Here is a 26,560-nt window from a genome sequence, read left to right on the forward strand (position 1 = left end):
TTATCAACTTATGATGAACTACTTCAATTGTTTATGAAAAATATAAATATTTTATCAACTTATGATGAGCTACCACAAATTTATGAAAAATATAAATATTTTATCAACTTATGATGAACTACGTCAATTGTTTATGAAAAATATAAATATTTTATCAACTTATGATGAGCTACCACAAATTTATGAAAAATATAAATATTTTATCAACTTATGATGAACTACTTCAATTGTTTATGAAAAATATAAATATTTTATCAACTTATGATGAACTACTTCAATTGTTTATGAAAAATATAAATATTTTATCAACTTATGATGAACTACTTCAATTGTTTATGAAAAATATAAATATTTTATCAACTTATGATGAGCTACCACAAATTTATGAAAAATATAAATATTTTATCAACTTATGATGAACTACTTCAATTGTTTATGAAAAATATAAATATTTTATCAACTTATGATGAACTACTTCAATTGTTTATGAAAAATATAAATATTTTATCAACTTATGATGAACTACTTCAATTGTTTATGAAAAATATAAATATTTTATCAACTTATGATGAACTACTTCAATTGTTTATGAAAAATATAAATATTTTATCAACTTATGATGAACTACTTCAATTGTTTATGAAAAATATAAATATTTTATCAACTTATGATGAGCTACCACAAATTTATGAAAAATATAAATATTTTATCAACTTATGATGAACTACTTCAATTGTTTATGAAAAATATAAATATTTTATCAACTTATGATGAACTACTTCAATTGTTTATGAAAAATATAAATATTTTATCAACTTATGATGAGCTACCACAAATTTATGAAAAATATAAATATTTTATCAACTTATGATGAACTACTTCAATTGTTTATGAAAAATATAAATATTTTATCAACTTATGATGAACTACTTCAATTGTTTATGAAAAATATAAATATTTTATCAACTTATGATGAACTACTTCAATTGTTTATGAAAAATATAAATATTTTATCAACTTATGATGAGCTACCACAAATTTATGAAAAATATAAATATTTTATCAACTTATGATGAACTACTTCAATTGTTTATGAAAAATATAAATATTTTATCAACTTATGATGAACTACTTCAATTGTTTATGAAAAATATAAATATTTTATCAACTTATGATGAACTACTTCAATTGTTTATGAAAAATATAAATATTTTATCAACTTATGATGAATTACTTCAATTGTTTATGAAAAATATAAATATTTTATCAACTTATGATGAGCTACCACAAATTTATGAAAAATATAAATATTTTATCAACTTATGATTAGCTACTTCAATTGTTTATGAAAAATATAAATATTTTATCAACTTATGATGAACTACTTCAATTGTTTATGAAAAATATAAATATTTTATCAACTTATGATGAATTACTTCAATTGTTTATGAAAAATATAAATATTTTATCAACTTATGATGAGCTACCACAAATTTATGAAAAATATAAATATTTTATCAACTTATGATGAACTACTTCAATTGTTTATGAAAAATATAAATATTTTATCAACTTATGATGAACTACTTCAATTGTTTATGAAAAATATAAATATTTTATCAACTTATGATGAACTACTTCAATTGTTTATGAAAAATATAAATATTTTATCAACTTATGATGAACTACTTCAATTGTTTATGAAAAATATAAATATTTTATCAACTTATGATGAACTACTTCAATTGTTTATGAAAAATATAAATATTTTATCAACTTATGATGAACTACTTCAATTGTTTATGAAAAATATAAATATTTTATCAACTTATGATGAACTACTTCAATTGTTTATGAAAAATATAAATATTTTATCAACTTATGATGAACTACTTCAATTGTTTATGAAAAATATAAATATTTTATCAACTTATGATGAACTACTTCAATTGTTTATGAAAAATATAAATATTTTATCAACTTATGATGAACTACTTCAATTGTTTATGAAAAATATAAATATTTTATCAACTTATGATGAGCTACCACAAATTTATGAAAAATATTAATATTTTATCAACTTATGATGAACTACTTCAATTGTTTATGAAAAATATAAATATTTTATCAACTTATGATGAACTACTTCAATTGTTTATGAAAAATATAAATATTTTATCAACTTATGATGAGCTACCACAAATTTATGAAAAATATAAATATTTTATCAACTTATGATGAACTACGTCAATTGTTTATGAAAAATATAAATATTTTATCAACTTATGATGAGCTACCACAAATTTATGAAAAATATAAATATTTTATCAACTTATGATGAACTACTTCAATTGTTTATGAAAAATATAAATATTTTATCAACTTATGATGAACTACTTCAATTGTTTATGAAAAATATAAATATTTTATCAACTTATGATGAACTACTTCAATTGTTTATGAAAAATATAAATATTTTATCAACTTATGATGAGCTACCACAAATTTATGAAAAATATAAATATTTTATCAACTTATGATGAACTACTTCAATTGTTTATGAAAAATATAAATATTTTATCAACTTATGATGAACTACTTCAATTGTTTATGAAAAATATAAATATTTTATCAACTTATGATGAGCTACCACAAATTTATGAAAAATATAAATATTTTATCAACTTATGATGAACTACTTCAATTGTTTATGAAAAATATAAATATTTTATCAACTTATGATGAACTACTTCAATTGTTTATGAAAAATATAAATATTTTATCAACTTATGATGAACTACTTCAATTGTTTATGAAAAATATAAATATTTTATCAACTTATGATGAACTACTTCAATTGTTTATGAAAAATATAAATATTTTATCAACTTATGATGAGCTACCACAAATTTATGAAAAATATAAATATTTTATCAACTTATGATGAACTACTTCAATTGTTTATGAAAAATATAAATATTTTATCAACTTATGATGAACTACTTCAATTGTTTATGAAAAATATAAATATTTTATCAACTTATGATGAACTACTTCAATTGTTTATGAAAAATATAAATATTTTATCAACTTATGATGAATTACTTCAATTGTTTATGAAAAATATAAATATTTTATCAACTTATGATGAACTACTTCAATTGTTTATGAAAAATATAAATATTTTATCAACTTATGATGAACTACTTCAATTGTTTATGAAAAATATAAATATTTTATCAACTTATGATGAACTACTTCAATTGTTTATGAAAAATATAAATATTTTATCAACTTATGATGAACTACTTCAATTGTTTATGAAAAATATAAATATTTTATCAACTTATGATGAACTACTTCAATTGTTTATGAAAAATATAAATATTTTATCAACTTATGATGAACTACTTCAATTGTTTATGAAAAATATAAATATTTTATCAACTTATGATGAACTACTTCAATTGTTTATGAAAAATATAAATATTTTATCAACTTATGATGAACTACTTCAATTGTTTATGAAAAATATAAATATTTTATCAACTTATGATGAACTACTTCAATTGTTTATGAAAAATATAAATATTTTATCAACTTATGATGAACTACTTCAATTGTTTATGAAAAATATAAATATTTTATCAACTTATGATGAACTACTTCAATTGTTTATGAAAAATATAAATATTTTATCAACTTATGATGAACTACTTCAATTGTTTATGAAAAATATAAATATTTTATCAACTTATGATGAACTACTTCAATTGTTTATGAAAAATATAAATATTTTATCAACTTATGATGAACTACTTCAATTGTTTATGAAAAATATAAATATTTTATCAACTTATGATGAGCTACCACAAATTTATGAAAAATATAAATATTTTATCAACTTATGATGAACTACTTCAATTGTTTATGAAAAATATAAATATTTTATCAACTTATGATGAACTACTTCAATTGTTTATGAAAAATATAAATATTTTATCAACTTATGATGAACTACTTCAATTGTTTATGAAAAATATAAATATTTTATCAACTTATGATGAATTACTTCAATTGTTTATGAAAAATATAAATATTTTATCAACTTATGATGAACTACTTCAATTGTTTATGAAAAATATAAATATTTTATCAACTTATGATGAGCTACCACAAATTTATGAAAAATATAAATATTTTATCAACTTATGATGAACTACTTCAATTGTTTATGAAAAATATAAATATTTTATCAACTTATGATGAACTACTTCAATTGTTTATGAAAAATATAAATATTTTATCAACTTATGATGAACTACTTCAATTGTTTATGAAAAATATAAATATTTTATCAACTTATGATGAATTACTTCAATTGTTTATGAAAAATATAAATATTTTATCAACTTATGATGAGCTACCACAAATTTATGAAAAATATAAATATTTTATCAACTTATGATTAGCTACTTCAATTGTTTATGAAAAATATAAATATTTTATCAACTTATGATGAACTACTTCAATTGTTTATGAAAAATATAAATATTTTATCAACTTATGATGAATTACTTCAATTGTTTATGAAAAATATAAATATTTTATCAACTTATGATGAGCTACCACAAATTTATGAAAAATATAAATATTTTATCAACTTATGATGAACTACTTCAATTGTTTATGAAAAATATAAATATTTTATCAACTTATGATGAACTACTTCAATTGTTTATGAAAAATATAAATATTTTATCAACTTATGATGAACTACTTCAATTGTTTATGAAAAATATAAATATTTTATCAACTTATGATGAACTACTTCAATTGTTTATGAAAAATATAAATATTTTATCAACTTATGATGAACTACTTCAATTGTTTATGAAAAATATAAATATTTTATCAACTTATGATGAACTACTTCAATTGTTTATGAAAAATATAAATATTTTATCAACTTATGATGAACTACTTCAATTGTTTATGAAAAATATAAATATTTTATCAACTTATGATGAACTACTTCAATTGTTTATGAAAAATATAAATATTTTATCAACTTATGATGAACTACTTCAATTGTTTATGAAAAATATAAATATTTTATCAACTTATGATGAACTACTTCAATTGTTTATGAAAAATATAAATATTTTATCAACTTATGATGAGCTACCACAAATTTATGAAAAATATTAATATTTTATCAACTTATGATGAACTACTTCAATTGTTTATGAAAAATATAAATATTTTATCAACTTATGATGAACTACTTCAATTGTTTATGAAAAATATAAATATTTTATCAACTTATGATGAGCTACCACAAATTTATGAAAAATATAAATATTTTATCAACTTATGATGAACTACGTCAATTGTTTATGAAAAATATAAATATTTTATCAACTTATGATGAGCTACCACAAATTTATGAAAAATATAAATATTTTATCAACTTATGATGAACTACTTCAATTGTTTATGAAAAATATAAATATTTTATCAACTTATGATGAACTACTTCAATTGTTTATGAAAAATATAAATATTTTATCAACTTATGATGAACTACTTCAATTGTTTATGAAAAATATAAATATTTTATCAACTTATGATGAGCTACCACAAATTTATGAAAAATATAAATATTTTATCAACTTATGATGAACTACTTCAATTGTTTATGAAAAATATAAATATTTTATCAACTTATGATGAACTACTTCAATTGTTTATGAAAAATATAAATATTTTATCAACTTATGATGAGCTACCACAAATTTATCAAAAATATAAATATTTTATCAACTTATGATGAACTACTTCAATTGTTTATGAAAAATATAAATATTTTATCAACTTATGATGAACTACTTCAATTGTTTATGAAAAATATAAATATTTTATCAACTTATGATGAACTACTTCAATTGTTTATGAAAAATATAAATATTTTATCAACTTATGATGAACTACTTCAATTGTTTATGAAAAATATAAATATTTTATCAACTTATGATGAGCTACCACAAATTTATGAAAAATATAAATATTTTATCAACTTATGATGAACTACTTCAATTGTTTATGAAAAATATAAATATTTTATCAACTTATGATGAACTACTTCAATTGTTTATGAAAAATATAAATATTTTATCAACTTATGATGAACTACTTCAATTGTTTATGAAAAATATAAATATTTTATCAACTTATGATGAATTACTTCAATTGTTTATGAAAAATATAAATATTTTATCAACTTATGATGAACTACTTCAATTGTTTATGAAAAATATAAATATTTTATCAACTTATGATGAACTACTTCAATTGTTTATGAAAAATATAAATATTTTATCAACTTATGATGAACTACTTCAATTGTTTATGAAAAATATAAATATTTTATCAACTTATGATGAACTACTTCAATTGTTTATGAAAAATATAAATATTTTATCAACTTATGATGAACTACTTCAATTGTTTATGAAAAATATAAATATTTTATCAACTTATGATGAACTACTTCAATTGTTTATGAAAAATATAAATATTTTATCAACCTATGATGAACTACTTCAATTGTTTATGAAAAATATAAATATTTTATCAACTTATGATGAACTACTTCAATTGTTTATGAAAAATATAAATATTTTATCAACTTATGATGAACTACTTCAATTGTTTATGAAAAATATAAATATTTTATCAACTTATGATGAACTACTTCAATTGTTTATGAAAAATATAAATATTTTATCAACTTATGATGAACTACTTCAATTGTTTATGAAAAATATAAATATTTTATCAACTTATGATGAACTACTTCAATTGTTTATGAAAAATATAAATATTTTATCAACTTATGATGAACTACTTCAATTGTTTATGAAAAATATAAATATTTTATCAACTTATGATGAGCTACCACAAATTTATGAAAAATATAAATATTTTATCAACTTATGATGAACTACTTCAATTGTTTATGAAAAATATAAATATTTTATCAACTTATGATGAACTACTTCAATTGTTTATGAAAAATATAAATATTTTATCAACTTATGATGAACTACTTCAATTGTTTATGAAAAATATAAATATTTTATCAACTTATGATGAATTACTTCAATTGTTTATGAAAAATATAAATATTTTATCAACTTATGATGAACTACTTCAATTGTTTATGAAAAATATAAATATTTTATCAACTTATGATGAACTACTTCAATTGTTTATGAAAAATATAAATATTTTATCAACTTATGATGAACTACTTCAATTGTTTATGAAAAATATAAATATTTTATCAACTTATGATGAACTACTTCAATTGTTTATGAAAAATATAAATATTTTATCAACTTATGATGAATTACTTCAATTGTTTATGAAAAATATAAATATTTTATCAACTTATGATGAGCTACCACAAATTTATGAAAAATATAAATATTTTATCAACTTATGATGAACTACTTCAATTGTTTATGAAAAATATAAATATTTTATCAACTTATGATGAACTACTTCAATTGTTTATGAAAAATATAAATATTTTATCAACTTATGATGAACTACTTCAATTGTTTATGAAAAATATAAATATTTTATCAACTTATGATGAACTACTTCAATTGTTTATGAAAAATATAAATATTTTATCAACTTATGATGAATTACTTCAATTGTTTATGAAAAATATAAATATTTTATCAACTTATGATGAATTACTTCAATTGTTTATGAAAAATATAAATATTTTATCAACTTATGATGAATTACTTCAATTGTTTATGAAAAATATAAATATTTTATCAACTTATGATTAATTACTTCAATTGTTTATGAAAAATATAAATATTTTATCAACTTATGATGAACTACTTCAATTGTTTATGAAAAATATAAATATTTTATCAACTTATGATGAACTACTTCAATTGTTTATGAAAAATATAAATATTTTATCAACTTATGATGAACTACTTCAATTGTTTATGAAAAATATAAATATTTTATCAACTTATGATGAATTACTTCAATTGTTTATGAAAAATATAAATATTTTATCAACTTATGATGAACTACTTCAATTGTTTATGAAAAATATAAATATTTTATCAACTTATGATGAACTACTTCAATTGTTTATGAAAAATATAAATATTTTATCAACTTATGATGAGCTACCACAAATTTATGAAAAATATAAATATTTTATCAACTTATGATGAACTACTTCAATTGTTTATGAAAAATATAAATATTTTATCAACTTATGATGAACTACTTCAATTGTTTATGAAAAATATAAATATTTTATCAACTTATGATGAACTACTTCAATTGTTTATGAAAAATATAAATATTTTATCAACTTATGATGAACTACTTCAATTGTTTATGAAAAATATAAATATTTTATCAACTTATGATGAGCTACCACAAATTTATGAAAAATATAAATATTTTATCAACTTATGATGAACTACTTCAATTGTTTATGAAAAATATAAATATTTTATCAACTTATGATGAGCTACCACAAATTTATGAAAAATATAAATATTTTATCAACTTATGATGAACTACTTCAATTGTTTATGAAAAATATAAATATTTATCAACTTATGATGAACTACTTCAATTGTTTATGAAAAATATAAATATTTTATCAACTTATGATGAACTACTTCAATTGTTTTTTAAAAATATAAATATTTTATCAACTTATGATGAACTACTTCAATTGTTTATGAAAAATATAAATATTTTATCAACTTATGATGAGCTACTTCAATTGTTTATGAAAAATATAAATATTTTATCAACTTATGATGAGCTACCACAAATTTATGAAAAATATAAATATTTTATCAACTTATGATGAACTACTTCAATTGTTTATGAAAAATATAAATATTTTATCAACTTATGATGAGCTACTTCAATTGTTTATGAAAAATATAAATATTTTATCAACTTATGATGAGCTACCACAAATTTATGAAAAATATAAATATTTTATCAACTTATGATGAACTACTTCAATTGTTTATGAAAAATATAAATATTTTATCAACTTATGATGAACTACTTCAATTGTTTATGAAAAATATAAATATTTTATCAACTTATGATGAACTACTTCAATTGTTTATGAAAAATATAAATATTTTATCAACTTATGATGAACTACTTCAATTGTTTATGAAAAATATAAATATTTTATTAACTTATGATGAACTACTTCAATTGTTTATGAAAAATATAAATATTTTATCAACTTATGATGAACTACTTCAATTGTTTATGAAAAATATAAATATTTTATCAACTTATGATGAACTACTTCAATTGTTTATGAAAAATATAAATATTTTATCAACTTATGATGAACTACTTCAATTGTTTATGAAAAATATAAATATTTTATTAACTTATGATGAACTACTTCAATTGTTTATGAAAAATATAAATATTTTATCAACTTATGATGAACTACTTCAATTGTTTATGAAAAATATAAATATTTTATCAACTTATGATGAACTACTTCAATTGTTTATGAAAAATATAAATATTTTATCAACTTATGATGAGCTACCACAAATTTATGAAAAATATAAATATTTTATCAACTTATGATGAACTACTTCAATTGTTTATGAAAAATATAAATATTTTATCAACTTATGATGAACTACTTCAATTGTTTATGAAAAATATAAATATTTTATCAACTTATGATGAGCTACTTCAATTGTTTATGAAAAATATAAATATTTTATCAACTTATGATGAACTACTTCAATTGTTTATGAAAAATATAAATATTTTATCAACTTATGATGAACTACTTCAATTGTTTATGAAAAATATAAATATTTTATCAACTTATGATGAATTACTTCAATTGTTTATGAAAAATATAAATATTTTATCAACTTATGATGAACTACTTCAATTGTTTATGAAAAATATAAATATTTTATCAACTTATGATGAACTACTTCAATTGTTTATGAAAAATATAAATATTTTATCAACTTATGATGAATTACTTCAATTGTTTATGAAAAATATAAATATTTTATCAACTTATGATGAACTACTTCAATTGTTTATGAAAAATATAAATATTTTATCAACTTATGATGAACTACTTCAATTGTTTATGAAAAATATAAATATTTTATCAACTTATGATGAACTACTTCAATTGTTTATGAAAAATATAAATATTTTATCAACTTATGATGAGCTACCACAAATTTATGAAAAATATAAATATTTTATCAACTTATAATGAACTACCACAAAAAAAAAAAAAAAAGGAAGGGAAAGATCTACTGTAAACCACTAACCTAGTTCTAAAACAGATCCTTTGTTCGATAAAATGCATGCCCATTGGCTGATAGGAAGGGGCGCGGTGGATACTATAAAGCTGATTGGCTAACTAGAAATCCTCAACATATATAAAAACAAGAAGCAACCACAGAATTCGCGCATAAGCCTGACGAATCCTATAGTGGATGAAACGCAGACTATTCAGTGTAGCTTAATCGCCATATATATTTTATAAATTACTAACTAGCTCTACCTACGTATTGAGCACTTTTGAAGTAAATACTTAAAGTTTATGCATAAATCTATACTTTCGTATATTAAATTTATGTGAGTAAATGAAGTAGTTATATACTCTCCTACAACCCACACAACTGGACTAATCATGATCAAACCTGACATGATGATGGTCTCTGTGCACACCATTTTTCAAGGTCATGGTCAAAGGTTAAGATCATATTTGGCACGGTTCTTACAATATCCACTTACTGCAATGGTGCCCACGAAGCAGGTACCCGAGCATACAGCAAAGTCCTATGTAAAGCGTGGGTATCTTTGATAAATCATCCAATTTTCTTCATACGATTCTTTAAATGTTTTCACTATTTTAAAACAGTAAAGACTGATAGTAGTTTATTTCTTTCCAATTTCTCAATATTGTTAGCAGTTTTAAAACGCAATTTAAAATAATTCCTTAAAGTGGTAATATTTATCATCATCATCATATTTAATTTGACACGTATTTTACATGCTGGCATGCATTGGGGAGTTTGAGAAATTGGTTTCCAAAGTAACCTATTTCTGTCTAAGTCTTTACTTATCTCTTTCCTCAGCTCTATTTTTATCACTTCCTCCCATGTTTTTGTTGGCCTTCCTCTCTGAAACCTATCCTGTTATCTCAACTATTCTACATCTACTAATCCAAGAACTCTCATACATTCTTTCAACTTGGTTATACCATCAAATTCGCCTGTTCTGCACACATTTCCCTTTATTGTCCAGATTTAATCCTCATTTGAGATCAGCAGAACAAAGTCTGTCTTTAAGATTTGTATTACACATTGTATTCATTCTCATATCATTTCTTTCCATGCAACACATGTCTTAATCCTCACTGGCCAGGTTTCACTTCTATACATCATCACACTACATACACATGCCTAATTGATTCTTCCTTTGATCAGCAGTTGTAACGCTCTGCTAGTAAGTAATGGTAGAAGTTCCCTGAACATACTCCACCTATTCCTAACCCTAGCAATCACATTGGTACTCCAAGAAAATTCCTCATTTGTTATTTTTCTTCACGTTTATCATCCATTTAACATTAAAGTTAGAAATTTCTAGACATTTTGATAGAAATGTTTCTTGCAATTTTTATTTCATGTTTTGTCAGTTTAAATTTTGTGGTATTTTTTGTGTTTATTTTTCTCGTGATATTTTTTTGCATTTTGTATGAAAAAAATGTTTGTTTCTGATTTATTATTTAATTCTTTTGTCATAAATGTTTACAAACATATAAATTCAATGAATTTATTTTTTTAATAAAAGCTTGAACTCCCCATTTCTCATTTGTTTTATTTTTTTCTTTCCAAGAAAATGGTCTTTTCTCACCTCCAAGTCATCACAACAGTATTTGTCATTCGGAGAACAGTTTAAACCAGAGTGGACTTGCCCACTTATCAGATAACAGTCTTATGTGGCCGTCCATGCCATCCATCATGCAGTCTTGTAATTTTGATACAAATCTTGTAAGTTTTTTTTCTTTGTTTTATTTTCAGAATTTTTTCGTTGTTGTTGTTTTTTTTTTAAGGGGGGGGGCGACCAAGAAGCTTGATAGTCAATTTATCTTCATGAGAATCTTGGAGGGGACAAAAAAGACATGCCTACAATTAAAAGAAACAATCTCATTATACGATAAGGTAAAATAAAGTGTATATATGGAGGGAGAACATCAGGTGTGGTTTTAGCTATTTCAGGAGCCTAAGCTTTAAAGGATGCAGTGTCTTTCCAGGCAGTTTTTGTATGTTTTAGCAATTCTGAGCATAAAAAATGTTTCCAAAGCTCATTGGAGCTGCATTACTTGCTGACTTTGTAGACATGTCCACGCATGTTCGACATAGGGAGAGTAAAAACATATTCCGTTATTTTTGGCAAAACAATAACAATCAGTTGCTCAATCTTGGAGTTTTGATGAATCCAAATCCAAGGAAGCAAGATATTCAGTGTATGGCAGATGTCTACGGAGGGTATTTTTTTGGTTGTACATCTCTGAACAGTTTCCTGACAACTTCAGCTTCCAGATTGATGGCATAAACATAAGTGCAGCTGAGCCATAAATTTATAGTTTAAATAGATGATGACTAGATAGCGGCTAAGTGATGCCAAGACAAGATGTGTTTTATCTGACACAACTCACTGCTTAAGAGTAAAACCTAGATATTGATTAATTGGTTCTTGTCCAGAATTCCTCCAATTTAAAAAAAAAAATTTGAACTTGTATGATATACATACATGTGATAGAATGAAAATGTCATATTCCAAAACTCATATAAATTGATCAAGTAGTTTTATTTTTTTACCAAGAAAATCAAATTTTCTCATTAAGTGAAAAGGGACTTTCTCATGTCACTATCTTGAAGCAACGAGCAGATAACTCAGATTCCATGATGAGCAACATCAAGCAACATCTTGCACTTGCTCTCCATGTGGCGCAATTCATAGGTTTCATATTAGTCATGTTGCAAGCAGTGAAGTCAATTTGTATGACTACAACTTTGATGTCTTCAAGCCCAACATAAACAAGTTCCAGATGAACCGTCCCCTTAAGTAAGACACTTTATTAGATCTCCATTACTAGTAATTACTACGATATTATCCCATTGATTACTGTACATGCAATAACCCTTATCCCCGAGTGGCCTCCGAACCTTGATAAGTGGTGGCTTCCTTGTAAAAAAAAATAATAATTAAAAAAATGCACTCAAGCCAGTTTTTCTTTGGTATTTCATGCACCCTCGTGCTTTGGGTACCCACGCATGTTATTGAGTTGATGTAAGAGGTAGAACTGTCTACATGGCCAAACCATCTTGGATGCCAAGCGCATAAGGCATCTAAAATCCCACGAAGCTTATGATAAGGCATGCCTAAAGGAATTAGAAAAAATTAATAAAATAAATTTTTTACTGCTTTCACTTTTTCCCAATTTTACAAATTAGCATTTCCGAAAAGTTTCCTTTTAATGTTTAATGTTGTTTCCTTAAAATGTTAGGAACTGAAGAATGACAAACATTTATGATTAACATTACAAAATGATGCAAGCGAAATAATCAAAAACCTAATATAATATATTAAAAAGTATTTTTTCTTTTATTAAAAAGCTATTGTTAAATTATCAGTAAAAATTCAAACTTATATTAAATTTAAAGATATGAAAGCTAAATAGCCCAAAACAAATGCAAACCTATGTTTTATGTCGTAAGTTAAATTACGGCATATCAAATTTTATTTGCGTGTGTTCCATCATTAAATATTCAAGGAAAAATATTAATTTACATTAGTTATTAGGCCTAAATAAAAAATATCTATACGAATAAGTGAAAGATTGAAAATAAAAGATGAAAAAATAGAAACTAAAATACCACATTATAATTTTAATTTATTCAATATTTATTTTTATCATCAATTTTAATAATATATATAGTCATCCATATACAGTACTGTTTCACAGCTCATCAGTGCGGCTGAATTGTGTGGCGCTATATCTTAGTAATAAGTAGTAATGCTACATATCGAAACAAGACTATGACATTTTTGAATTTTTGAGATGAGGATTGGTTATTTGTATTATTTGGATTTATCGGACTATTGTTCTCATCTTGAATGCGATTTTCACAACGTTTCGGTCGATGTAACCTCTGACCTTTTTCAGGTGTATCTTGTCGAACTTGGGAATTTGGACGCTCAAAATTCCATCCAAATTCCTGAGTTCAACAGAAATATTCCCAAGTTCAACAAGATACACCTAAAGAAGGTTGGAGGTTTCATCGACCGAAATGTTATGAAAATGACACTCAAGATGAGAACAGTAGTCTGACGAATCCAAATAATACGAATAAACATTACTAGGTTTAAAGCTCCTAAAATCCATGCTAGTATTATTCACATGAAGCCAAAACACAATGGTTATAGGTGTTTATTAACAATCAGTTCAAAGGGTCCATCTTCTGGAGGTTGGAGGTTCAATCCTTACTACAGGCGATAATAACTAAGCATAACATAAATTATCATATCTTCTGTTTTACATGCTAACATATTAAATAAAGGTTTCAGCTTGACAGGGATTTCCAATTTCAGAAAAATGCATCAGGGGATTACTTTAAATGAAGCCTTGTGAAAATAAAATCCAAAATAGCAATCAAAATTATACGATTAAGGCTAATTTCCTTAACAATTCATTCCTCTTTATTCCCCTAATAATTGATTTTTATTTTTTTTTTTTTAGTCACTTTTGGAACAATCAAATGCTAATTACGGACACTTTACTGATGAAGGTAAATGCACCGAATGACTTCATTCTTTTCTCACGCTTATTGTAAAATATTTTTGCTAAATTTTATCATTGGTTTACTTTTATTTAAAAATCAAAATATCTTTTACATTTTATAAGAGTCCGTCATTATTATATTCAGTTTAACGACTTTTATGTGCTGGTATTGTTGAACTTTGGATGCTTGCCTTCTTTATTCTCTATATCATCATCATCATCATCATCATCATCATCATCGGTTTAATGTCAGTTTTACATGTTGATGCATTCAATGTTTTTTAAAAATTGACTTCAAAACTAACCTACCTTTAATTAGATTTTTATTTATTTTATCAAATCCGTCCTACTTCCTCCCATGTTTTCCTGGACATTTTCCTACCAACTGATCCTACTACCTCAACTATTCTGTATTTACTAACCCAAACACTCATTTATTTTTCAGTGTGACCAAAGTAGCACTCTCCTATTCTGCACACATCTTGATATACTCTCCAGATTTAATCTCCTTCTGAGACAGGAATTTTCTAACTTCTACATACTTCATTCCATGATATCATATCCTCTCTCATAATCTTAATTTTAAACTTTTAACTTTTTAAATGGAATTTTCCATTCTCTAAATTTAAATTTTACCTTTGCAGAACCTGCAGCTAAATGTTACAACACTGTTCCAACTATTCCTTGTCTGATCCATTCTCTGTTTCTTTTGTTTCAGCTTGTTGGACTCATTGGTCTATTGATTTCCATCAATTCACTGTTTTGATTCCTTGTAATACAGCTTCCTATTCAGTAGCTGCTTTTCAAGAATATTCTTCATTTTTCAGACTGATAATCTATCATTAAATCTTAGCCTTAGGTGGCTTATAGCCTTGATAAGTTGTAACTCAATAGTAAAAATTAGAAAAATAATATAAGAAATTAACATAGTTTGCTTGAAGCATTCTCTAGTGTGTATATAAAGAAAATTTAAATTTATAGGAGGTAATATGTAATGTAGAGGTGTAATGGAAAGTCACAAACTGAAGTAAATTAAGATATTATGGAGGAATAAGCTATGCATCCGTATTGTAATATTCTGGGAAATCTCCATTCATCAGACAGACAATAGTTATAATATGCACATTTGGAAGTAAAACACATGTTTGACGAAGGGAAGATTTCCTGAAATATTACCATATGGATCCTCCATCTGACCATGCTGACACAAGTAAGGACACAATACATGTAAAAAAAATATATATATTGTATTATTAATAAATATGAATCTGCACCATTATATCTTAATTTGCTTTAGTTGTGTCTGCATTATATTGACTTCTATAAATTAAAATTTCCTTTTCGAAAATTTACATTTAAAAAATCAGTTGATTCATAGTTGAATAAAAATCCATTTTTTTTTTCTTATTCATGTAATTGTTTTTTGTTTTTTCAGAGAAATTGAATTGTACGTCCAACGTTGGCTCTAGACAAGAAGTAAGAAACGGCACATCGGTAAGGTTCAATGTTCCAAATGCTGGCTTACCCCCGTGCATTACAGAAAGTTATAACAGCCCTAAATCCATTCAACAACTTCCAAAATCACCCGAAGGAATTACGGTACAAAATTCAAAGGATCATATTTCCGTTCGGCCACATGTTCCTATTTCACCACAGACTAGTGAAATGGTGGCATCAATGCCAATCGAGCCAGCTGCCAATAATTATCTCCAGAGATCCCAAAGTGCAACATCTCCAAAATTAACTGGTGATTCTTGCAGTAAATCAACCTTAGAAAAAAAATCTCCTTCTTCTTTGGAAGCAACTCAAAATTCGAATTTGAGAACATCACAGATGCAGGTAAGTTTCATCTTCTTTTTCTTTTTCTTTCAAGCGATGTCCTCTTTTGCTTGTCCATTTCTGTGATCTAATCTAATTTTTATTGTTTTTCTCCAAGTTTATATAATACTTGTTTTTAATCGTGTTGCAAAAGATTTTTTGTCTTCAATTTCTGAAACTGTATTTTTTATTCATGGTTTAATGTTTTTTGGGGATCTCATGTTTCCCCAGATTTTAATTGTCCAATTATTAGATTAAACAATGTTTGTATTTCAAATTTCAGTTTAAAAATACCCTTTCTTTCAATTGTGTTAAAAATAATTTTTTTGCTATCAGCAATATTTTTTTATTATCTACATTTTATTTTTTTTGCTTATTTGTTTCGAATGGTATATTTTTTTTTAACTGGTATAGATTCTTATTTGTTCATGACATGTTACAGATATCAAATATTTGATATTAAAGTCACTTTGAAAAATCTAAGGATGGAACGTTGAATTAAAAAAGTAAAAAAATGAGTCATCCAATTGAGATTGTTGGCTGGTGCACGAAACATCGATATTATTTTCTTCCCTTTCCAAACCTCAATCATATTCTACAAAAAAAAAATTCATCTACAAAACAACCAAACCAAACCAAACACTATGAATAAATATTTGATGATATAAAGAACTTGAAGCATAAAAACTTTTACTAAAATCACTATATAGGCATTAAATAATCCAAAAAGGGTTGATATGCCATATAACTAATCAACCAAACTGATATTCTTCACTGCTAAATGAGTTCACTATTGCATCCAGATCAGCTTTTTATTGACCTTTGATAAAACAAAAACTATTTGACATTCATGAGTGAAAATTGGTAGAATAGTCTGAGGATTATCTTGAGAGACATTAAATTTTAAGATAAATCCACACAAAAAAATCTGGGGGAGGGGGGCTTATGGTCTGGTGAGTTGGAAGTCTGTACAATATCACACCTTTCTGATGAGACGATGATCAAAGTGTCCTGAGATATTATTGAATGTCTTGTTCTGATCCGGTTTGCAGCTACCCACTGCTTCCTACTATTTGTAACAAAACCTGGGAGGCACAAAGTTGGGTCTTCAATGATGTATCCTCCTTTGGGAGTATTGTTTCTCCATTCCTCATTCTATGTCTTAATTGGGACTTATATATAAAGTAGTAGCATTCGTGTGTGGTTGTGTGTACAACTCTTCTACAATCCATACCACTGGACCGATCATGACCAAACCTGGCATGATGATGGTCTCCAACTTAGGAATGATACACACCATTTTCAAGGTGAAGGTCAAAGAGTAAGGTCATATTTAGTGCGACTCTTCATAAACTTTCCCATTAAGGGATGGTGCACACTAAGTTGAGGTTTGCTACCTTAAACACCTTAAGCAATAGTAGCTCTTACAACATCCACTTCAAGAGTGCTCGTGAAGCGCGGGTATCTTTGCTAGTGAGTAATAAAATTCTATTCTTATTTCAGATTTATCCAAATTCATCAACAAGCAATGCTGTGGGAAATGGCTTGTCCTCTACACTTACTCCGTCAAATGCTTTTTCATTTAAACTGATGCACAGTGTTGTTCAAGATGCCATGGAAGAATTCACAGATCAAATTCACAATGATTTCCTTTGTATGCAAATGAATATTCTCCGTATGTTTCAGCAACAACAGGTAACAAAAATTTGCTGTAATGTTTTTCATTGATGACTAATCAATAAACCAAATAAAAGTTTTTATTCATACAGCGTATCACAAAAGTGAGTACACCCCTCACATTTCTTCAAATATTTAAGTATATTTCTTCATGGGACAACACTGAAAAAATGATTTTTTTTTACACAATGAAAAGTAGTCTGTCTGCAACATATAACAGAGTTAATTTATTTCCCCCTCCAAATAACTCAAAATATAGCCATTAAAAGCTAAATCTCTGGCAACAAAAGTGAGTACACTCCTTACAGAAAGTTGTCAATATTAACATACAACATGTCAACTCTCAATATTTTATGTGGCCACCATCATTATCCAAAATTGCCTTTACTCTCCTGGGCATGGAGTTTACCAGAGCTTCACATGTAGCCACTGGAATGCTCTTCCTCTCTTCAACTACGACGTCACGGAGCTGGTGGATATTTGAGACTTTGCGCACCTCCACCTTCTACTTGAGGATGCCTCAAAGATGTTCTATTAGGTTCAAGTCTGGAGACATTTGGCCAGTCCATCATCTTTACCCTCAGCCCCTTCAGTAAAATAGTGGTTGTCTTGGATGTGTTTTGTGTCATTGTCATGCTGGAATATTGCTCTGTGACCCAGTTTCTGGAGGGAGGGGATCATGCTCTGCTGCAGTATTTGACAGTACATGTTGTTCATGTTTCCCTCAATGAAATGTAACTCTCCAATACCTGCAGCACTCATGCAGCCCCAGACCATGACATTCCCACCACTATGCTTGACTGTAGGCATGACACACTTATCATCTGGTTTTACGCCACACATGCTTAAGGCCATCAGAACCAAACAAATTAAATTTTGTTTCATCAGACCATAGGACATGGTTCCAGTAATCTATGGGCTTTGTTGACATGTCTTCAGCAAACTGTTTGTAGGCTTTTTTGTGTATTGCCTTCAGAAGAGGCTTCATCCTGGGGTGACAGCCATGCATACCGATTTGATGTAGTGTGCGGTGTATGGTCTGGACACTTGTGGGAATTGAAATTCCCAGGCTAACTGGATTATCACCCTTTAACTCTTGTAACCAGAGTGACATAGCTACGTCACTTCCTGTTTTATAGACTTCTATCTCTTTTCCACTGAACTCTCGACAAGTCAAGATGTGACAGAGCGCACTCCGGTAGGCATGCCCACTCAACCAATTCTCCTGACCAACCCATCAGCCGATCATCAAATACTAACCGCAAGTAACACTCTTCTCAATGAACTCTTACTATTTATATCTTTATTCTTTCTCATGTATATTTATGTAAATAAATCTACATTCTTTCATTATCATATATTGGTATGTTTCGTCTCTTCTTTATGCGACCCATGCTTCTCAATCACTTACCATTCATTAAACAACATGGAGGATGGGACTGTCAATTACATAAGCAGACCATACTGTCCTACACACACTAACAGGCTGAGCCCCAACCTCTTTAATCTCTGCAGCAATGCTAACAGCACTCTTATGCCGATCTTTCAAAGAAAGCATTTAGATGTGACGCTCAGCACATGTGCTCAGCTTCTTTGGACGACTTACCTGAGGCCTGTTCTGAGTGGACCCTGCTCTTTTAAAATGCTGGATGATCTTAGCCACTGTGCTGCAGCTCAGTTTCAAGGAGTTGGCAATCTTCTTGTAGCCTTGGCCATCTTTATGTAGTGCAACAATATGTTTTTTAAGATCCTCAGAGTTCTTTACCATGTGGTGCCATGTTGGAATGTTCAGTGACTGGTAAGAGTGTAAGAGCTGCACTACAAATTTGAATACACCTGCTCCCTAAGAACACTAGGCATAGTTACACTAATGAGTCACATGACATTTTGGAGGGGAAAAAAAGCTACTCAATTTAGACATTTAGGGGTGTAGTTTTTTAGGATTGTACCCACTTTTTAGGGTTGTAGTTTCTTAGGGGTATACTCACTTTTGTTGCCAGAGATTTGCCTTTTAATTGCTATATTTTGAGGGGAAAGTAAATTAACTCTGATATATATGCTGCAGACAGACTACTTTTCATTGTGTCAAAAAATCATTTTTCAATGTTGTCCCATGAAGAGACATACTTAAATATTTGAAGAAATGTGAGGGGTGTACTCACTTTTGTGGTACACTGTACATGCACGGGTGTTTTATACAGGATGGTCTTTTCTTTTTTTTTTATTCTTTGCATTGTCACTTATTTTCAATGTATAAAGATTACACAAGGAGACGTTTGCTGAGTTTTCTTCAAGGTTTTATTTGGAGAGAATGGATTTAGGAGAGAGAGTCTACTGTTATCTTATCTAGTAATTTACTTCTTAAACTTTATAACTTACTGCAATTGGTGACGCGGACGGAGTAACATTTGCCTTAGATTTAAGTTTCTTACATCATTGGTGTGTCTTTTTTTTTTTACTCACCTTCACCCCAAACAAGGCATATTGCTTTTGAATATAAGGGGCTACTATGTGGAGCCATGTCTAGGAAAGTTTAACAAGATATTGGTTTACATTACATTTAAACTTCTGCATATCAGTACAGTTATGGAAGCAGGTAGCAGGAAGAGAATTCCAAAGTCTAGCTGTTTGAGGGAAGAAGCTATTAAAGTAAAAAGGTTTCTGACATTTAGGGATCTCAACAGTGAAGGGGTGTGATTTTGTTGTTAAGTGGGTTTGTCAGGGATATGTACATTGATGGGGCACAAGTGCAATGAGTTCATCAGAGCACATTCCATTAAAATACTTGTAAAACAGACACAAGGATGCAACATTGCGGCAATGAGACGGGTTGGAGCTTAGTTGGCAAGGACTTTGAAAATTGTTTTCAGTAGTATTCTATTGAATAATAAATTTAATTGTAACTCTTAACGTACACTTTTAATTTCTTTTCTCTTATAACAAGCTCTACTTTCGATTATGTTTTGTATTGAGCTTTTTTTATTTGGTTGGGATTAATATATCAATATATAAATACTGGTATTTATATTAGATTGAAGTTTACCATTGCTTATATCAGGTAAACACCTCATTCCCTTTGCCTTTTTTATTTATATATGAATTATAAATAATTATTTTTAATACCTACAGATGCTTGTGTTTCATGCTCTTGCAAATCTTCAATGCAGGAAGTGACAATTGATCAAAGGATTCGAACCACACCATTAAGCATACTTTGATTCTTTTAGCAAGGAACCAAATCCCTAGGCCACCGTCAACTGCCACAGAATGAAGGGAAACTTTAATTTTAATAAAGCTTAACATTAATTCAGGCAATCTATAGTGATCAGGTAACAGGAAGTTGCAATCTCACAACAAAACCAGCTGACTGACTTATTTTATTTCCCAAACAGTGCTCAACTTTTTATATATGTTATCAAAGAGTAAAATCTATATATCTATAAAAGTGAATGTGTCTGTCTCTGTGTCTGTCTACATTTCCCTATGCAATAACTCTGTCAATTTTTAGTCTACAGACTCGAAATTTGATATACAGGGTACTGAGATTTGGGAAAACCTATGTGATCGGTTTTCGGCCAGAAATTTGCCTGTTAAGGGGTCAACGTTCAACGATTTCACCTTTAAGAACTCTACCAAACTCCTCCAACAATTTTGGGTCTAAACGTGAAATTTTAGATATAGGTTCTTTGGACATGGATCTAACTTAATAACTTGATTTGAGCCCAAAACAATAAATGTTAAGGGGTCATAATAGGGGTCAAAGTTAAAAATATTGACCTTTTGGGAGGGGGTTGCTCAGCATATACATCCAAACACCCGAGCAACGCCGGACACCCATGCTAGTCTTTAATAAAGCAAAGCTTATCAAGAAGAAAACTCAACACAATTAAGTGGAACAAACAAATATATTAAATGAAAGATGAATAAAAGTTATATATAACTTTATTATATTATCAGAATAATAAGGAAAAGTAATAAGGAAAACTTTTAAAAAAAAAAAAATCGTTAGGCCATGGCATTTCGAAGTAAATGCTTATCAGAAGAGAAGAAGGGCCAGAATTATACAAAATGCAAATATAGAAAAACTGGCTTAATAACATTTAGATATGAAATGAGAACGAAGGAATAAGATAATATGGTAGAAAATAATTAAAAGTCGGTACAGTGTATAAGGGTAAATCTGAAGGGTTGTATATATGTAGGTAATAGGGTTTTTTTTTTTTTCTTACATTTTTTGCATAATTCTGACTCTTTTTCTCTTCTGATGAGAAGCATTTAGCTTTGAAATGCCATGGCCTAAAGAGTTTTTTCTTTCTTATTTTTTTACTTTTCCTTATTGTTCTGATGATATAATAAAATTGTATAACTTTTATCCTTCATTTTTCATTTAATATATGTGGACATTTTTTTTTTTTTTTTTTAATTATATTTCGCCTTTTATTTATATCCCTTCTTTACTTTATGAAGCTCAGTGTAATTACAGAGCATATAACAAATAAATGACAAAAGTCTATATTCCAAATTTCAAGATGTTGATCATCTTACAATTTATTTCTTTTAAGTATGTTGACATGCACAATTCTTGACAGCACCTGTTTCGTAGCGCAAAATCATTCATTTAATTATTCTATCAATCAATGAATTTATTCTGCCCTTAACTCATCAGAAGAAAAAGCACCTATTAATTCATTAAAAGAAAATTAATGAATATGGGAATGGTTACAAAATCCGAAAATTGGGAGAGAAGTTGCAATTATCTTTTATTTTTCATTTATTATATCATGCTTGAAATTTCAGGTAAAGTTACTAAAATTTAAATTTCCGTATTAATAAATTGCATTCATTTTGATATACGTCAATAAAAAATATTTCATTAATTTATTATTTATCATTAGTCTATATATATTTACTTAGATAATATTTATACCTGTAAAATCTATAACAGATGTCTATATATTAATTTTTATACGAAACTAATTACTTAATATATTAATTTTTTCCAGTAGCAACATTTGTTGATTAAACCTAAATTTTTGTATACCTATGAAAAAATTTGTTATTAATATTTTTATTGAATTTATTTCTACATTAACTATAGTTCTTTTATTGCCATTATATTATTTTTAATTAATCATTCTTAACATTAATATAGAATTTTCATTTTTAATATTTTTTACGTCATTTATGTATTATCTTTTAAAGGGCGATAATCTATTTCTTAATTTAAGTGAGTTATTTCCCTTTATACAATGTTTTTTTAAATTAGATGTTTTATCAATTAAATAATTAACTAATTTTATCGTTTTTTTAATTTTATATTATTTGTTTATTAATTCAGCTTCTGTTTTTATTGATTATATTGTTTATTTCAATTTTAATATTTAAAACATTTCAACATAAATTAATCAATACTTATGAGTTTTTATCTATTAATATACTGAGTTCAATTATAATTTTCAAATCAATGATTACCTGAGATGTCTATTAGTTTTTCTTTCATAATTATATCTCCTCTAATCTAATTTATTGAATTCAAATATACCTGATTTTTTTATTATTTTTTTAAAAATTGTATCCTTAATATATTTAAATTAGATCCCATACTTAATTTCTTTTAAATTTTTCCATAAACTCAACAGTAATAAAGTATTCAATATCCTTTAAGCTATACTTTTGTGCAGTGTGACCCCGGGATATGGCATTAAAAATTAATAATAAAATACAGTACAGTATATAATGTAATCAAATATGAATAACACCATAAGGCGGGAAAAATACCGTAACCAGGGGCTGGAAAAAACATCATATTCTATTTCATAATGTAAAAAAAAAACATATCCTAGGGCCACCGGATTATACTATATTAAGATTATTTAGTTTGGATTACTATTGACATATATTTCACTCCAATCTTTCTTGTGTATTTTGATCAGTTTTATTTTAATTTTATTGTTTTTAATTTATTTTCATTATATATATATATATATATATATATATAAAAAGGGGTCCTTCAGTCTTTGACAGACTATGGATACCCACGAAGGGGTGCCTGCGCGTGAAATTTTTGTGGCAGGAGGTGCACAATCTCAAACCACACCTCTCCTGGGTCGACATTGAATACCAGTGGCAAGTGAAGTGTGTACAAGACGACTGGAAACAAAATGCAGAGATAAGGGGAGAGCACATACAGCGCCTAGAATTACCAATTCACCCATCTGGTACTAACCAGGCTCAACGTTGCTTAACTTTGGTAATCTGACGAGAACCGGTGTGTCAACGTGATTATGCCGTATTCATTATATATATATATATGCCGTATTCATTATATATATATATATATATATATAATATATTTGTAGTATATTTGTATCGCAACTCATCAGTGCCGCTAGACTAGCACCTCTAACAAGCCGATATATATATATATATATATATATATATATATAATTATTTTTTACTATAATAATTAAATACCTACAGACACTGGTGTTTCATCCTTTCGGGAATCTTCAGTGCAGGGTGTCATGATTAACACCAGTCAACAGATTCAAACCCAGCAGCACAAGCCATCTCTGGCTCGATTAACAAAGACAGTATCCAATTGGCTACCATTAACCGTGAGAAATAACATTGAATTTAAACATTTCATTTTTTAAAAATGTTTTTAACGTCAGTCACAGTGATCTAATCATTATACGATGATCTATGCATAAGAGCTAAATTGACCGACTTCAATTTAAAGTGCTCAGCGATAAGAAACGAGTTTCTTAAAGGGGCTGACATAATTATTTTTTACTATAATTAAATGCCTACAGACACTAGTGTTTCATCCTTTCAGGAATCTTCAGTGCAGAGTAAAAATAACAAAGCTTTTGCTTAATTATATTTTCTTATTTTTTATTGCACATGGAGTATGAGGATTAAAGGACAAAATAAAAAATGCGAGTTTGAAACTGCCAAAAGTAAATCCAACATCTACTTTCTACTCAGCTCAGAATGTAAGGGAGACAACCAGATTTTACTTTAGTTTTGTTTTCGTTCCCCAAGAAGACTGAAAATAAATAACAGATAGGCTTGGTAAATTTGTATACAAAAATTTTTTTTCTATAATTTCGCCTATGATACCGGGTCTTTTGTCCATGATCTACCCCAGATTTAATTGCTTGGATGCATCAAGATTTCTACATGTTAACTAAATTGTGCATAAACTTTCACTCCTCTGTGTCCTCTTTTGCTTGTCTGTCTTTATGACCTAATTCTAATCTTTTATTGTTTTTCCCAAGTTTATATAATACTTGTTTTTACATCATATCTTCTATCTTTAGTTTCTGAATCAATATTTTAAACTTAGGGTTTGATACAATTTTATCATTGAATTTTAAGGATCTCATTTTCCTCAGATTCTAATTGTCCCATTGTTTGTTTTATTAGGTAACGGAGTGTTTGTATTTTAAATTTCTCTCAATTGTGTATAAAATATTTTTTTTTTAGTTATTTATCATCATTTTTTTTTTTTTTTTTGTTTCATTATGTAGCTTAAAACAACTTTGTCCATGTTTGTAACTTAAACTCTCACTTGTCTGCCTCATTATTACATTATTAACCAAATGTATTTGATTTATAGACCAAACTTATTTTTCTCTCATTGTAGGCTGAATTACGATACGATTTGCAACAACAATTGTCTATTGTAAAAGATTTAGTCGCAGAGAACCAACAACTAAAACAAGAAAATAAACAATTACGTAAGAATTATTAGACACATTTTGACGCTTCCAAGAAAAAAATATTCAAAAATGTCTGTCCATACATGCAGAAAAGAATTAACTGATTGCATTTTATTTTATTTTTTTTGGTAGAAAGATATTTTTTCTCATCTTTCTGCAAAATCTTTTTATTGACACTTCAGGAATATTTGATTGGTTATACACAATCTTTTTTGTCAAAAATTCCTTTGCTATTTTTTTTTTTTTTTTGCTCAACTTTGCTAAACTCTTTTCCTAAAAATTTGATGTAAAATATTTTTTCATGTTTTTTATTATTATTTTCACTATTATTATTATTATTTTCATTATTATTATTATTGCTAAGACAAAAATGTAACGGTAAAAGTACATAGTTAACATTCAAAAA

The 26,560-nt window shown here is 26.6% G+C and overlaps 1 protein-coding gene across 4 annotated transcripts in view; it reads left to right on the forward strand.

The window, feature by feature from the left end:
- The window catches only part of LOC145277623 (uncharacterized), a 108,007-nt gene extending 81,447 nt beyond the window's left edge, over positions 1-26,560 (forward strand). For all 4 annotated transcript variants that reach the window (XM_080129172.1, XM_080129173.1, XM_080129176.1 and 1 more), the window contains 5 exons: positions 11,983-12,137; positions 14,891-14,939; positions 16,368-16,771; positions 18,254-18,445; positions 26,079-26,560. In XM_080129172.1, the coding sequence (XP_079985298.1) occupies positions 11,983-12,137; positions 14,891-14,939; positions 16,368-16,771; positions 18,254-18,445; positions 26,079-26,186 (908 nt within the window). In that variant the 3' untranslated portion in view covers positions 26,187-26,560. The remainder of the gene's footprint in view (positions 1-11,982; positions 12,138-14,890; positions 14,940-16,367; positions 16,772-18,253; positions 18,446-26,078) is intronic.

This window comes from Euprymna scolopes, chromosome 6, assembly GCF_053919585.1.
Source record: "Euprymna scolopes isolate OS-2025 chromosome 6, ASM5391958v1, whole genome shotgun sequence".
NCBI classification, from domain to species: Eukaryota; Metazoa; Mollusca; class Cephalopoda; order Sepiida; family Sepiolidae; genus Euprymna; species Euprymna scolopes.